Raw genomic sequence first — 16,651 nt, 5'->3', positions numbered from 1 at the left:
AATATTATAAGGAATTCTAGAAACTGCATCTCAAGCGGGCGCAAAAACGCCACCTTGGCACTGGCATAGTTATCCAGTCCAGTGCTTATTGTCAGGTGATGATTCACGTTACAGGAACACACGACCAATGACAGTTTGTTACTCAGGATTTAGAAGTTTATATTTATGTTTCTTGGTTCATCTATTTTTCAAATTGTAATTTGAATTTACTTTTCTGGTTTAGAACCAATATATGCAATGTGACAACTTGTTGTAATTTTAATTTTGATTTTTAATGCACCTAGTAAATCCGTCATTCACAATATGGTAAATGTATTTCTAAATATATTCTATTCTTTACAAAATGATTCATAGTGCGTTACATACAAAATAGGAAATGTTATTAACGTTATTACAGAACGATTCTAAAAATCAAATAGTTCCCATGTAATCAAATGTTAATTAAGTTTGGGTTTATTTTAGAATCTTTATTTTTAACATCGACAAAGATGCAGTCGTTTATAGGATATCTGTATCTTTAATTATGCAGAAGATGAATTCTGAAGTTGCTTGTATTTTAACCTATTATTGAACTGGCTTACAAATAATAATAAGTAAACACTCCGTAGATTCGTTCTATTTCTGTGCGTAAAGAATGTTGCTGATTACTTACACGCACACTACGTGATATTACCACTATCAAGTGCGATTTGTACCTAAATTTTGTATTATACATGTAGTTGCAAAATGTAAAAAAGAGTAAAGAGACTTATGATGTACAAGCAGCAACTGGATAATTACAAAAATTACATGTACAGGACTCTCCAACCCTTATGTCCTAGGCAAGCTTTAAGGTTACTGGAATTGCACATATATTGTTGCCTGGCACTTTCGCGGATATCGATTCGTTTGCAGTTTTCTGACATAATAATAGTCAAAATTGTCAAATCATCACGTTTAACGTTTTAAGCGTGTTTGTTTGTAATTCACATGTACTTGCCATGACAAAAAGATTAAGATATTGTGATAAATCATGCATAGGATACAATGGTTCAGGTGTAACATAATTTAATATAACATAAACAAACATGTTCTGAACCTTGTGTACACAGCCAAAGAATCCTGAGGTCTATATCTTGTTTGTATCATGACTTCTGAAAAACTAAATCTGGCCAAGCAATATAAATTCCTCAAGTTAATACCATGTTCCTCTTACAAAACAGTAAACAAAGGATTTATGACATCATCGTTGTAACATCAACATTTTATTGTTTTGCTTCAGACTAGAATGTGAATGCGTCACGTGAATGCCGTCTAAATTCTTTAGACAGCAGCATAAAAATTTAGATGGCGGACGTAGCGTCTTTTTAAAATAATATTGACCCAATCGTTCCACATCACAAAAATATGCATTTGTGAATATGACGTAACATTGTTTAGAATGATAATAGCAGTGCCCCCAGACAAGAAATATTTGCATGAACAACGGAGGAAGAGCGCAAACTGGAGTGATCGATTGGAACTGAGCTCCGACAAGTCTTTACGAGCAATTAATATTTCAAAAAAATATTAAGAAACGGAGACAATTGATTTTGAGAAATTTAACCTTGAAAATTGGATGAATGCCTTGAATGTTTTTCATGGATCTTCGGAAAGTTGATGGCATTCACTATACAAAGTAAAATTGCTTGACAGTTTTGCGTAATTTTGTCCTGGAATTCTATGGACAAATTCAAGTTTACACCTAACAATTATTTTTACACAATTTATCGTGACATGATTATTTAGATATTTTTTATCATGCATTTATAAATAAACAAATTTCCATCCCTTCAATGTATTACTTGCAACCAAAACAGTTATTCCACTTCCTCGTAAAAATACATACAAAAAATAATGTCAAAAATAATTGAGAGCATATATTTTCTGCCTTGAACAACGGAATTATATTCAGAAATGTCTATTAAACGTTAACGATCTATAAAATAAAATTTTGGTGTAGCATTCCATCTTAAATGCGGAAAACTGATTTGATGTAACTAACACATACGTCATATCAACCATTATTGTTTTTATGTTACGACAAGTAATAGTCTTTAAAATTATCAAGGTTTAATTCGAGGCCACATGACCTTGTGCAACTTTTTTATGCGGTCGTTGGCGCTCCTAAGATATATTCATATAAAAAATTAAAATTTCCCGGAACGTTCATGGGTTTAAAATTGTGCTGTTTTATACATTTATTGGGTTAATGCTACATTATTTGCAAACAATGCATGAAGCTGAAGAGCGAAGCAAGACTCTTTCGCACATTCGAGACGACCGTGAATATTTCACTACGATTATGGCTGAACAGATTAACCGAAAGATAAAATAAAGATGGTAAGATGGCTGAAGACACTGAAATAACATCTTCTGAAACAAATATGGTGTTTTGAGGAGACTGGTTGACATAGAACAGTAAGATAGACGCAACTCCTACGTTTTTATAACTGTTCCGTACCTACTAGAACCCTGTCCACACTTCATTTCATATCTACACATAATAAAAACACCCTTCAATTGCATTGCAGCGCACCGAGCAGGCTGACGCCAGGTTTATTTTTCAAACACATAAACAAGCCATTGGAAAAGGCATTAATATTGAGTAACAAAAAATTACAATATGTGCATCCATAATACTATGGTATGACATGATTTAAGCCTCCTCCGCCGCCCAGGAAAAACCATAGATAGAAAACAACCAGATGTTTTGAAAATACTATGGAAACCTGTGTATCCGCGGCCAAATGCGGAGTCAGCAAACATGCGAGTGGTGGAACCTCACTCTTTGAATAATTTATAGAAATAGGAATATAAAATACACCTATGTATATAAATATATATATAGTTAAAAAACAAAACAAAAAACACGACTTGCTCGGGACGGCGTGCGCTAGAAAGTGAACCTTACTGACAACCCATGAATCAATTCGAACACGTACACTCAATACTGAAATTTCATTGGCTAAATACTCCATAACAAGGTAAACTTAGTAACCCCACACTTTCGTAATTGTTTACATGTCGTCAGGACAATTATTTTTCGCTATACTTCGTAACGCGAAAAAATTCTAGTCTACACTTCATTTCATATCTACACATAATAAAAACACCCTTCAATTGCATTGCAGCGCACCGAGCAGGCTGATCCTAGACATTACCAAAGAAAGGGAGAGAAAAGAAGAGAAAAAATATATATAATAATCATAATAACAATTGTTTTGACACAAATAACCTTTTTTCTAAAGAATCCTTCACATAAACATTTTTGCTAGACACCGATTTCCATCGCCCGTGTCTTTGTAAACATCTTTCATTGACACTAGCATTTGCAGCAGCAGTTGCCCCTCCTGATCTAAGGGAGTGTAGACCGATATTTAAATCCGGAGCTACAGTTTTTAAAAGATAAACAATATTTTGCTTTGCTGCACTATAACTAAGCTTTTTATTTTTTGTCACTAATTTGGAAATACCATTGCTTCTTAAAGCGGGCTTAAAAATAAAATGATCAGAACACATATCAATTCCCGCCTCCTTTGTATAACGTAAAAACATGTCATATGGGCAAGCACTAGTAAAACCTTTTGCGATGAGTACTTCGTTTCCATCTCTGTATTGATCATTTTTGCATTTTTCAATTAAAATTTGCAAATAATTTTGTTCAACAATGACATCTTTACATTTCAAGGAACTTAGTTCGTCAAATCTTAAAAAACCTGCAAAACCTATCAAAATCATAGCTAAATTCAGGCACGTAGCATCGTTTTTGAAAGTGGGGGGGGGCCAGACCCATCCAAAAAATCTTGACTAGCCAAAAAAAAAAAAAACAGGGAAATAAATTTAAAGTTTTCCAAAAATCTTCAAAATCCTAATCCGTGGGGGGGGGGGGGGGGGGGGGGGGGGGGGGGGGGACACAACTATACTTCCAAAAAAAATTTTCTTCCATACGAATATTTTTTTCGCTCCACATCATGGAATTCCTAATCCGGGGGGGGGGGGAGGGGGGGGACTTCAATTTGACTACTCATTTCCTAATTTTCATATCAATTTTTTTCTAACTTCCAAAAAAGTGGGGGGGGGGGGGGCCAACTCCATTATACTTCATTTTTTTATATGTAAATTTTAAAAAAATTGTTGCTGCGAGAAAAAGTGGGGGGGCCAGGCCCCCCCTGGCCCCCCCTGATGCTACGTGCCTGAAATTTCTAAGCATAAGAACATCCGTAGTATCTGTATGCGAATCGCACAGTGTCTGTAGCATCTGACGGTCGACGGGATCCTTTCTGCGCACTGGTCTACCCGTTAATCGTTTAGCCGACTCTTGTAGTGATTTCACAAAGGAATTATCTGTGGGATCTGGATAACCACTGATTTCATGCATCCATTTTATTGAATAAATTGTAGTGTGTACTGTAGAATACGAAGCACCAGAATCTAACAGATAAGTAATATATAAAGCAACATGAATTGGCTGTGCTGGAATCTCACTGTGTCCGTGGTCATTTATGAACTTCTTCCATCGTTGAAAACCATGTTTGTAGGTCTTGTTGGTACTGTCACTCTTTGATGATAAAAGGTACCCACACATGTGCTCGCTGAAAGTCCCCAGTTTGCTGTCCAATGAAACGCCGCTATCGGTAACTGCTTTGTTTATATGTGACTGTACTCCTAGTCCTGGAAAAAATTAGTCACCACCAAAATGAAATATCTTAATATTATGAACATGTATTTATTTCTAAAACTGTATTCTCAATACCAACATCTTAAACTTCAGTGGAAATTTTGCAAAAACTGATTTATTACCCTTGCCATGCGTTATCAATTTTTTGTCAGGTAGATAATAACAAAATTTTACAAAATTTTTATAACAGTTTCCCTCAAATATCAAAGGCCAATATGAGGACGACTTCCATTCCGGAATAATCAATGTACCTGTGGCCCTCTCTGCTATCATTTCGTTAATAACTCTTGGTATATAACTGGGCGGAAAAACTAACCAGTTATTTTCACTTACCCAAACCTGGGTAAACGCATCGACTGCCTCTGTACCAGGACACCAATATTTAGAATTAAACCTTTCACACTTTTTATTGTAATGTGTAGCAAATCTATCGACAGTATGCATACCCCATAGTTTTTCGTAACTGTTAAAAACATCATCGTGTACTGACCAATCGTCCATGTCCCTTACACGACTTAAGAAATCTGCTCTTTTGTTTTCGTTTCTGGGCTTCCATACATTACTTACTTGAGTGCTGTTTTCGGTGCAAGTTTCAAATATCTGGCTTGCAATGATTTGCAAATATGGTTTTTTGCTTCCAACTTGCATGATTTTTGCAACGTTTTTACTGTCTGATATAACATTTAAATTTGAATTTCTCATAATACTGACTTTACTTTTCATGACCCTGTTAACAGTTTCTAATTCTCTCCATGTTGAGCTCTGCATCGCTTCTTCTGCTGTCCAATTTCCTACTACACTCCCCATAAAAACATTTTCATTGTTATCATTGATACATTCAAAATAACCACCAAAGCCTACATCCGAGGCATCACAATATAAGAATAAGCTGCATACATCTGATGCACTTACAAAATCAATGGAACAACCGTTTCCATTCAAAATTGAAACACTTTTTCGTCAAAATTCAATTTCTCTCAAAGCATTTGCTGTTATTTTTACCTGAGCTTCCCAACTAGCCTTGCTTGATATGCAGTAATACAAAAATCTTGTTTTCATTCTAACAATATCACCAAAAACAACTTTCATGGAAATAATTTGACCAACAATTTTTGCTAAAAATTTTGCACGAAAATACAATACATTTTTCTGTACCTCACCATGTATAGTATCTAAACACAAATTTAGACGATAAATTCTGTCGTTGCTGATGTGAACTTGACCTTTCTCTGTATTCCAATGCAAACCTAACCAATCACAGTTTTGACTTGGAATCCAATTACATTTGTCGTCTGCAAACAAGAAACCCAAATTTTGAAAAAGCATTTTTATTGAATAACTTACGTTTGATGTCACTTCGAAACTGCTGCCTGCAGCTATACCGTCGTCTAAAAATGTTATAATGTTTATTCCTTCTGATCTTAAATGCCTCACCGGTTCTCTAAGAACTTTTGAAAAAATGTACCCTGCTGTGGAAATGCCAAATGGTAAAACATTGTATACGAAATATGAAATTTTGCCATTTTCTTCCCATGAGAAACCTAAATATTGTCGGTGTTCATCATAAATTTCTATATGGTGATAGGCTGATTTTAAGTCAAAAGTAAACATAAAGTCTCCCATTTTAAGCATTTCTTTTGCAGTGACAGCATCTTCGTATCTAAACTTAAACTTGTGCAAATGAGGATTCACGTGCCTGCAATCCAGTACCAACCTTCGCTTACCGTTTCTATTTTTGGCCACCGTCAAAGGATTTACAACTGTTGGTTTTTCCCTTACCCGTGACACACATCCCTTTTCTATCAAAATCCTTATCTCACCTGTGACGAATTCTGGTTCATCTCTTGCTGACCTATTGTTGTTTAATTCAATAGAAGAAGGATTTGTTTTGAATGGAATTTTATATCCTGACTTTATAATATCTAATATTGTTTTACCTGTCCCAATGTTATCCCATTCGCTGTAACGTGATCTTAAACGACCAACTGGAGATATGATACTACTTATATCATTAAAAAGCGCCAAATTTGAAATAGGCAAATTTTTTTCTAAATTTTCACTTATCTTGTTTGCTTTGTCATCTTTCTTCGTACAATCCCGACTCCAATGTCCCTTAGCTCCGCAGTCAAAACATCTGCCGGGTTTTCCACTGCTCGTTGATCTTTCATCTGTCTCCATAGGGGAGACGGTCGCTGGTTTCTTCTGATAGGGTTCGAATCTCTGACGTTTTCTCCCGTTGAAAACTTTCCGCTCGGCTCTCATCTGTGCTCTGTACATCTTCTTCTCATCGTCCGAATCGTCTGCTATGGGGTTGGCCTGATACTCCTGGACTACTTTCCAACCAAGCTGAGACGAATCTGCCAACTTAATCACTTTCTGGCGATTTTTAACCATTTCAATACCTTCAGCGATACTGCTCTTTGCCGACTCCACTCCATCGTCACTCCCGCAGTTTAAATGTTCCCTGGCCTCCTTTAAATTCGTGAGCACTCGGGCTTCATGCTTATACTGATTCTCGTTTCCTTTTTTACGAAACACATAATGTTCATTCAGATTGTCCTCAATTTTGCTTATTTGAGACGCGGAAATTTGTTGAATATTTTGTTGAAAAACTGACAAACGACTGTCCATCATATTTTGCAAACTACTTAACAATTCGGACTGCTGACGTGAAACAACTCTGTTTACTTCTTCTGAAATTGAGCTTTGTATTTGTCTGGCGTCCATGACGAAAAACACGACTTGCTCGGGACGGCGTGCGCTAGAAAGTGAACCTTACTGACAACCCATGAATCAATTCGAACACGTACACTCAATACTGAAATTTCATTGGCTAAATACTCCATAACAAGGTAAACTTAGTAACCCCACACTTTCGTAATTGTTTACATGTCGTCAGGACAATTATTTTTCGCTATACTTCGTAACGCGAAAAAATTCTATTACATTGATGGTATGGTCATCGACCTGTGCAAGGACAAACGTGGTATCCAGCTGACTGAAGGTATCTCGATCGCACCCGATAGGCAAAAAAAAAGCAATTAAAAAATACACCTCTATATTCCTCACTGAGGATCTCACGCGTTTTCGTCAAAGACTACCAAGAGCTTACAAAGAGCTTACCAAGCCAAAACGCGGATGATCAATTCATTCTGGACAATGACCTTGACCCACGGCCATCCGGGCAAGGTCCATATCTTTTTAATGGAGAAACATTTGTATTTCTTACTTCACACAGATTGCTTTTGACCTAAGAGCGTGTCATGACCTTGACCCGAGGCCATTCGGGCAAGGTCAAGGTTACTGGCAGGAAAAAGTGCAAAATTCGTGTCCGGTCCATATCTTTCTTATGGACAAGTATTGGAAGTTCTTAATTCACATAAAGATTGCTTATAACCTGAGGGTGTGTCATGACTTTGACCCAAAATCAATTGAGAGAGTCCAAGGTCATTGTTAAAAAATGATCTAAGTTTTTGAAGTTGTAATTTTGTACAATAAAAATATGTTCAAATCAAGTCAAGTGTTACGATTTACTGCTCATCGCTCTATCAAATCTAGAAACTTTTTCTGGTGCAGGTTCTTTGTACAAACCCGGTAATGTCACAGTTACAAATCTTCATATTCCTTTCCTTTGTATATCCCTTTAAAGTATTTGCATTGCAGATGAGGTAGCGAAAGAAATTGAAATTTCTATCAAGAGAAAAGTCTAACGTTTTCTTGATTTAATGAAGAACTCCCAGGCATGCAACATCGGATTTTAGGACTAGAACCTGAAAATTCTAATTTACTTTATTTAAAGTTTGGATGTCACTCTGAAATTTAGACCTGTTACATTTAAGCTTAATGTTGTACGAATAGGAAAGGACTTTAACTCTGTCGTCTTCCGTTTTCCAACAACATTATATCTCCCACTAATTACGTTACTTCTACTAATAGTTTTTTTTTTGTTACGGGCCGCCAGAAGGCGGTCCGTTATTTGATATACATTTAGATATTGTAACTGCGTTTCTGCGGGATAGTTTTTTTTTATAGAATTAATATCATGCTAATTTTTATGAATTTAAAGTAAATTTGCATGTAGTTTTATGCCTTTAAAAAATATTACATATTTTTGTTTTACTTGTAAATGTAAAGTAGGTCATAGACTGTCGTGTTAGACGCGTTTTTATCGAGACTATTATCTATTCGAAAAATTTCGGAGGTTTTCATTTTTTCAAAACAATGTAGCCTATCGGGATCGGTATACGGAGCATACTAAAGACCTGAAACACTAAAGACCTGAATGACATGAACTATTATATAAATGATATATTTGAATTTCTATGTTCTGCATCAAATAAAATTTCTTTTGTGTGTATTTATTATATTTCCATGTGAAATGTGGTAGGAAGATATCATGAAATGACATCCATATCAATAATTTACTCAAAAATATGAAAGATCTGAAAATTTGAATTGACCTGAAATTTGAGCTGACCTGATTTATTTTTAATTCCTTTGAGATCCTCATGCAATTAAATAACCATGATTACCTTCATAAATGAAGTGTAGATAAGATTTGTAATTCCATCTGGGGAAAAAATTACCGGCTTATTTTGTACTATGAATTGTGCAGTTTTTAACGGATGAGCACGATCGCACATGTACCTTTAAGATAATCCATTTCTATTTTATTATGTGGTCCCTTGAAATCATATTAACTGATACATTAAGTTCTAATTCAATACAGTGCAAAAAAAACAAAAATGGTTTGAAATACATAATTTCCATCAAAATAATGATGAACTTTGTATTTTAATAATGTACAAATCTATTTAAATTTACCATAAAAATTAGTACTGTACAACAACCAACTCGTTATTTTCTTCTTTGTGGTGTGTTTTAATGTAAACAACCAATGATGATTCATACAGCAATCATATTTTTGCGGCTCATTTGACGCTTGCGTCAATTATGTGTTCTTGTTTCTCTTGTACAATATTGTTTTTAATTATAATTCTCTCTGAGTATGTGTTGTGCCGTGTCTCTGTTGAACACCCTTGCCGTCTACTGAACTGCAGAATGCGCACTTGAACATATCTGCTGTTATGCAATGCCTAACGATCAAAATGATACATCCAGGGAGTGTGTGATCGATTTATTTTAACCTTGCATGCATTTGGTCACAACAAATGGCAATGGATCTCCTTCCAAGGAGATCTAAATTTCTTACAAACCTTTTTGGTTCCATACAACTTACAAGCTGTCCTATCTTAAAGTTTACATTTCCTCTTCTTGGCACCAAAATTATGTTATTGCATTGGTGGTTTTTTTCCAAGTACTGAATTCTGTTTTCCGTATTTTCTTGCCAGCTTATCAGTAGACTGTAATGACAGTTTTTAAAGCCATTTTGCGCCTTACTAACAGAAAGTTGGAAAGAACTTGTATATACTAATTGAAGAACAAGTGAAAGAGGCATGGTCGTATGGAAGCCCATTTAGGAGCTATCAAAAATATTTTTGATTTTGATATAACGTATGGTCACGATTTTGATCAATTTTTTTTGTCTATTTTAATTTTTTAAAATGCTTTAGTAATGAATATTTGATCAAATAAAATTTAAGTGTCAATTGTAGAGTTTTATTAAGCAAGATACAGAGCTCACCATACCTTTTTATGCAAACGGTTCGTGTCATGTTTTATCTGACATTGGCTCGATATACGGATAAAAAGCCTCTTTCAAGCTGTAAGATTGTTAACGAACGACGGACAACTCATGACGACGGAAGAACAATTGCAAAATGTCGTCTGAGAGATTCCGTGACCGAGAAATTCAATACATATACACTATGTAGCAATATGGGCCCTACCCAAGGTTCCTGAACCAGGGGTAAGGAATTATTTCATAATTTAGGTAGAGGACATCATGGATTTAGTTTTTCCAAAATTAATGGTAGTCGATGTTTTAGTGTAGGGTATTTAAGGTCTTTCGATTGTCGTGTGACGTCATTGTGAGCAATCCGGAATATTTTACCGTTATCGGTTATAATAATGTGTTATGTGGTGCATAGTTTTGCCAATATTTCTTGATTTATACTTGTGTTTAACACATTTTAAGCTATGTAAAGTGAAATGACACCAATGTTTAACAATTCATAGAGAGTAGTTTGAGTTGAAATCGCTGAATTCAATGAAAAACTGATAAAAGCGTATATAGGCAAACTTGACAGAGACCACAATTCATAATTTTTTACCAGGCAAGGTAAACATTTCTTTGCAGATTTCGATAGGATATATAATGAATTACAAATGTACCAATTTTCAGTGAGTTTGAACCATTATTTCAAAAGTTATAGACGTTTTATGTTGCTAAACTGTACTTATTCATGGTTGAAAAATCGTATCAAAATGCACTGTAAATGTGATAGCTTTCATACTGGCAATTTTAAATGGCCTTAAAATGTTAAAATACTTAAAATAAAGGATTGCGATTAATTTCTTTTAAAAATTACTTTATTATATCGAAATTAGTTAAAATAAATGTGATGTTTGATAAGAGAGCAGTCGTTGCTATAACTGTCCTGATAGTGTACTTGTGTTAGCTCCTACAGCATGAACAAAATATTTGCAACATACCAATATTTAACTTTAATTTGATTGTTTGCATATTAATCATCAAATTTAAACAAAAATTACACAGATTAAACCATAAAAACATCGAGGGTGGAGAAACCTTAAGGAAATATGTTCAAAACTTTTACAATGTACAATCCTTTTATCCCAGAGATGCTTTAAACCAAAAATGGTAATAATTTGCATTGTATTTTTAAGATGTTAAAGTAAAACTGTATTCGAACGACAGACAACGCTTGATGACGGACGAAGACCAATTCAAATAGGTTGTCTGTGACTCGTGTGACTGAACAATTCAATATTTTTACACTATGGGCAATATTAGCCCTACATAGGGTTCCTGAACCCCGCGCCCAGGGGTTCATGAATTTCACAATTTAGGTAAAAAGCTTCATGGACATCATACCATCCATATAGTTTTTTTCTCCAAAATTATTGATAGCAGAGAAGAGTTTTGAAAATGTTGCCCTATATTGCTTATATGGCCAAGCCAATAAGATTCCGGGGGGGGGGGGGAGTATGATCAAAACTTTTACAATTTACAATCCTTTTATCCCAGAGAAGTTAATAGTTTGCCTTGTAGTTTCAAGACGTTAATGTAAAACTGTTAATACAGGATGGACGACGACCAAAAGAATAATAAATAAATATACATGTAGACCAAAATTATGACCATGCGATTTTAAAGGCATCGGAAACCCACTGTTGATTAAGCTTTGTTTCACCGATATGAGAAAAGTTTTCCGATGACGATCTTAAGACCTCAAAAGTAATGTAACTCGTCTACAGATTTTTAGCTCAACTGAACCGAAGGTTCAAGTGAGCTTTTCTGATCACCTGTTGTCCGTCGTCCGTCCGTCTGGAAACTTTTCACATTTTTGATTTCTTGATTTTTTTTTTGATTTCTAGAACCACTGAGCCAAATTTAACCAATCTTGGTACAAAGCATCCTTATGGGAAGGGGATTCTTAATTGTTAAAATAAAGGGCACAACCCTTTTTAAAAGGGAGATAATTGCGAAACTGCGAAAATTGGGTGGGTGTCTTAAAAAATCTTCTTCTTAAGAACCACTGCAACAGATATGTCAATATTTACACCAAAGCTTGTATATATAGTGAAGATTTTAAATTGTAAAAATCGCGATCCCCGGGTCAATACTGGGGTCCCAAGAGGGGTTCAAAGTTGATTAAAAAAGACAAATTTAACATAGAAATATATGGGGAAAATGTTTTTAAAAATGTATTCTCAAGGACTACAGTGCAATATTAGTGAGATTACTATACAAGTACCCTAATATAGTGTAGATTCTAAATTGTGAAAACCGTGATCCCCGGACTAATACTACGTACGGCTCTAAAAGATGTTCAAAGTTTAACATAGACTTATATAATGGGAAAATGTTTTAAACTCTTCTTTTTAAGAATTACAATGCTACAGTTTGTGAGATTACTATGCAATCATTCTAAGATAGTGCAGATTCTTAATTGTTTAAATCATTTTTATTAAAAGAAGTATTCAAAAAGAAAAAAGAAATTTCCATGATAAGTTTATCATTGATAAATTATCTGGAAATATGTTTATCGACTAGTTTTTTGTGGGTTTTTTTTTTTGGAATTTCGATCCCAATATCAATTACTTACATATCGGGATCCAAGTGATCGGGATCGAGGATCATAAATTCAAACAACTTCAAAAAGGTGTGGATCTTAGTTCTTACGAAGTTTTGATTCACAAACACACAGTTAGGAAAGATAAAGGAACAAAAGATAAAAAATGGTTATGGAAAAAAAGTAGGAATCATTGATAGACTTTATCAACTATATATAGACTTTCCATGTTTATTGAGTTTAGTCTATAAGACAGATGATCGATGAGAATGCAAAATCTAACATGTCTAATGTCCTCATCACACCTGCAATATTTTTATTTGATGAATCGATAAAGAAGCTTTTAATGATTGAAATACAAAACAGATGCTAATATGATCTTTTAATTATTTAACGAATATTTTTCAATTTTTTCAGTGAAATGGGATTTTTTTTTTTACTGCAAATGGGTATTTTAGAGCTTAAATTTCAGTCTCATTTGATGTGTAAAATAACTATGAATAAAAACATGCCAAAGATAAAATTGTTTCAGGTGAGCGATTTGTGGCCCATGGGCCTCTTGTTTACTTAAAAAGAGGAGTAATTGAAGAACAATATATAGCCAAATGAAGAACAAAAATTATACGCAAATTGGTAATTCAAATTGTTGAACATTCAACTTTCCTTAAAAACTAATGAATTTCCTCAGCATGTTAACTTTATTAGTTTTCCGCGAGGAAATGATATGCTTGCTGCCATGATAAATAAACACTGTAGCTACAACCACACCGCCAACACAGTTATTCGTTATTTTAAAACAAGTGTTATTAACTTAGCAAACGTGTCGGTTGTGAATCCAAGCTTGTTAATAAAAATCGGAATACGTAACTATATCTCCCTGTCATATAAAACTCGCGCCTTCGTAATCCGAGTGTTAAATAGACAACAGATATTTGATTTAACAAAATTTGCAATCGTCATTCAGTCATTGCAATATACCATGGATCCTTTTGGGAAGCGATGAATTTCTCGTTTTCTCCCAAGACTTTGTTTACACGCAGTGTTTCCATTTTCCTTTCTTCCCACATATAGGTGACAAATTGTGATTGTTTAATTATGATTCTTTCCAAATTTTTAGTTACCCACTTTTAGGACCGTCCTACATGTCCTTTAACATTACTCATAACATTTTACTAATTAAAACTATAGAAATTATTGGGCTAAATGCCTTTAAAGGGACTTGGACACGCTTTTACTGAAATTTGAAATAAAAAAAATTTCCATTTTCTGTGTCTATACTGATAAATATAGAAGTTTTAATGCAATATCAAAATTTGAAAGTCAAATATCAAGTTATAAGCAAGATACAGAGTTCATAATTCAATTCTTTGTGGAAACAAAACTCGAATATTGTCATTTTTGTCATATGTGTTGTATTGGTGTAAGTTTTAATCAAATGTATATTTCTTTTGTTGATAATAGTATTTATGAAGATATTGAATAAGTTTTACTTGTTTTTACATGTAATTTTGTCTAAGAAATGGTAAATTCTCTACTTTACATTTTTTGTAGACAACTATAAGACTCGAGCTTTGTTTACATAACAGTCAATTCTTACCTCTGTATCTCCCTTGTAACTTGACTTTAACATTAAATTGGTCAATCGTTTAGAATGCACCAGGGAACCATTTTATACATAAAAATAAAAATAAAATTTTTGATATCAAATCGTGTCCAAGTCCCTTTAAGAAACGTTAACTTGTTACAAACATTAAAAGAGACAAATTTGGTTGATATCTGAGTACAAACATTTCGCTTCATTTTGACAACTATAACACATTTATTTAGAGGACTAAGACACGATTTTAGATTAATTTACTCGCGCATTTCGAAGGATTGACCAAAATTGGAATATTAGAAGTCAAGTCATAATTAAGAGAGATAAAGATGCAATTTTTCATTGTTATGTAAGCTCGAGTCTTGTATGTGTTTACGAATAATGTAAAGTATGGAATAACAATTTCTTTGACAAAAAGACTCGTGGCAAATACGTTAAACTGATTCACGTGTTCGCAAATAATATTATTGCTAGCGCTCTCGAGCGCTAGCAACTACGTTAGTCTTTTTCACTGGAATACGCATGCTCGACTCCATAGTGGGGGATTCTGGGAATACTGCACTATTTTAGATAAACTGTACCATTTTAATTTCGTTTTAGCATCTTCACATGAAGTTTTGTGTTTTATTGTAAATGTCAAAAAGTAACAGTAGCTTAGGTCTTATAAAGCAAAGTGTAATTTTAAATATCGTGATAAATAGCTAGCTTTAACTTAAATTCCTTCAAGCTCGGAAAACATTTCCGAGCTTGCCGGAAAAGCCCGGGAAGATACGATTGCTACCAATACAAACAGTACCAATAGTTCTGAAAATTTTCACCTCGAAATTGAAATTACAGTAGATACATTATGATTAAGGCACAGTCAATGAGCTATGACATTGCCGATGTGAAGACCACTCTATAAAAAATTTACAATTCTATATTGAGACCCCACTCCAGCATAATTCCAATACACCCCTGTGCCTTCCTATTGTTAAATAATCGATTCAGAAATTTAAACAAATGTTTTAGAAATCTGCTTCTGTGTTTTATGATGGCTACAGCGCTAGCTCATCAATCTTTTTAAAAGATAAGCTTGTAAACAGAATAAAGCAACATTTGATAGAAATTTTTAACAATAAAACACATATGTAATCAATAACAATTTTAAGACTTTGTTAACAAAGAAAAATTTCAAACTCTGTTTCTTGCTTATAACTCAATATTTAACTTACAAATTGCGTCCAAGTCCCTTTAATTATAATATGCTATAGTCTTGTTTTCTCGCGGAAACTGTTGTTGGACCGACCGACGGGCAGAGTGACTGACAGCAGAAAAGCAATATGCCGTCCCTTCTTCAAAGGGGGCATTATAATATGAAATGTCGAGATAAATGAGCGAACGTCGGCCATATTGCCTAAAAACAAATTCTCTTTTTCCGGACATACATTAATTCGACAGTCACGTGCTGTATTAAAAACTATGAAAGTATGACATTTTTTAAAATCGGTCGGTCCACCAACAGTTTCCGTTCATTTTCTTTGCAGAGGATAAACATATTGAAATGAAATTAGGTATACAGGTTTATCAAGATAATATCTAGGTCAAGTTTAATTTTGAATAATTCAATTATTTGCAGTTTCCGTTTATTTTCTTCAGAGATGTTTCAAAAGGAGGGGGCATAAGTGGTTTTAAAAAAAATCTTGTTTAATACAGAAACGTTACTGATTTTACGTTCTTTTTTAATTTAAAGACCGAAATTATTTCTGTCTATTTGAACACCATTTCTTAGATAGTTTCAAATCTTTTGATATTGTTGGTTGTGATAAAAAGTAAAATGTCTTTTCAATGACCCTGTTGGGTATGGCATATGGAGATATATCCAGTTGATGTGGGGGTTACGTTGTACGTCGTCTGAAGGAAGATAATCCGTCTGAAAATTGATTCTGAATCAATTTAGATTAAATACAACAGGCAATATAGTGTTTCTCAATCCCAGTTAAAGCCGCAATAAGGCAGCGACTTCTCAAAGCAAGCTTGGCGAGTTTTCAGTGGACTTTCTAAGACTAAAATTTTCCATCTCTAGTCATCCTAGACTTGGTAACCTGCAGATGTCCATAATTGTAACAATATTGTCCCAAATTGTCTGAAATTCTG

General features: G+C 34.2%; 1 protein-coding gene across 6 annotated transcripts; it reads right to left on the bottom strand.

The window, feature by feature from the left end:
• Positions 1-4,109: 4,109 nt before the first annotated feature.
• Positions 4,110-7,642, bottom strand: LOC117681455 (uncharacterized). Of its 6 annotated transcripts, none has more exons than XR_010714251.1 (2): positions 5,411-5,693; positions 4,110-4,692 (listed from the first exon to the last, which is right to left on the bottom strand). XR_010714251.1 is itself a non-coding variant. In XM_066085672.1 (2 exons), the coding sequence occupies exons 1-2, from the start codon at positions 7,424-7,426 to the stop codon at positions 4,687-4,689; spliced, it is 1,389 nt and encodes a 462-aa protein (XP_065941744.1). In that variant the 5' UTR covers positions 7,427-7,642; the 3' UTR covers positions 4,122-4,686. The 6 variants fall into 6 exon arrangements, 2 of the variants coding, with proteins under 2 accessions (XP_065941744.1, XP_065941743.1); XR_010714250.1 differs by having other exon boundaries at positions 5,416-5,693; XR_010714252.1 differs by lacking the exon at positions 5,411-5,693 and adding an exon at positions 5,146-5,400.
• Positions 7,643-16,651: the final 9,009 nt, after the last annotated feature.

Source organism: Magallana gigas, chromosome 5 (genome assembly GCF_963853765.1).
Source record: "Magallana gigas chromosome 5, xbMagGiga1.1, whole genome shotgun sequence".
NCBI lineage: Eukaryota > Metazoa > Mollusca > Bivalvia > Ostreida > Ostreidae > Magallana > Magallana gigas.
Note: the sequence above shows the minus strand (reverse complement) of the source record. Positions and strands in the feature narration are given on the sequence as shown.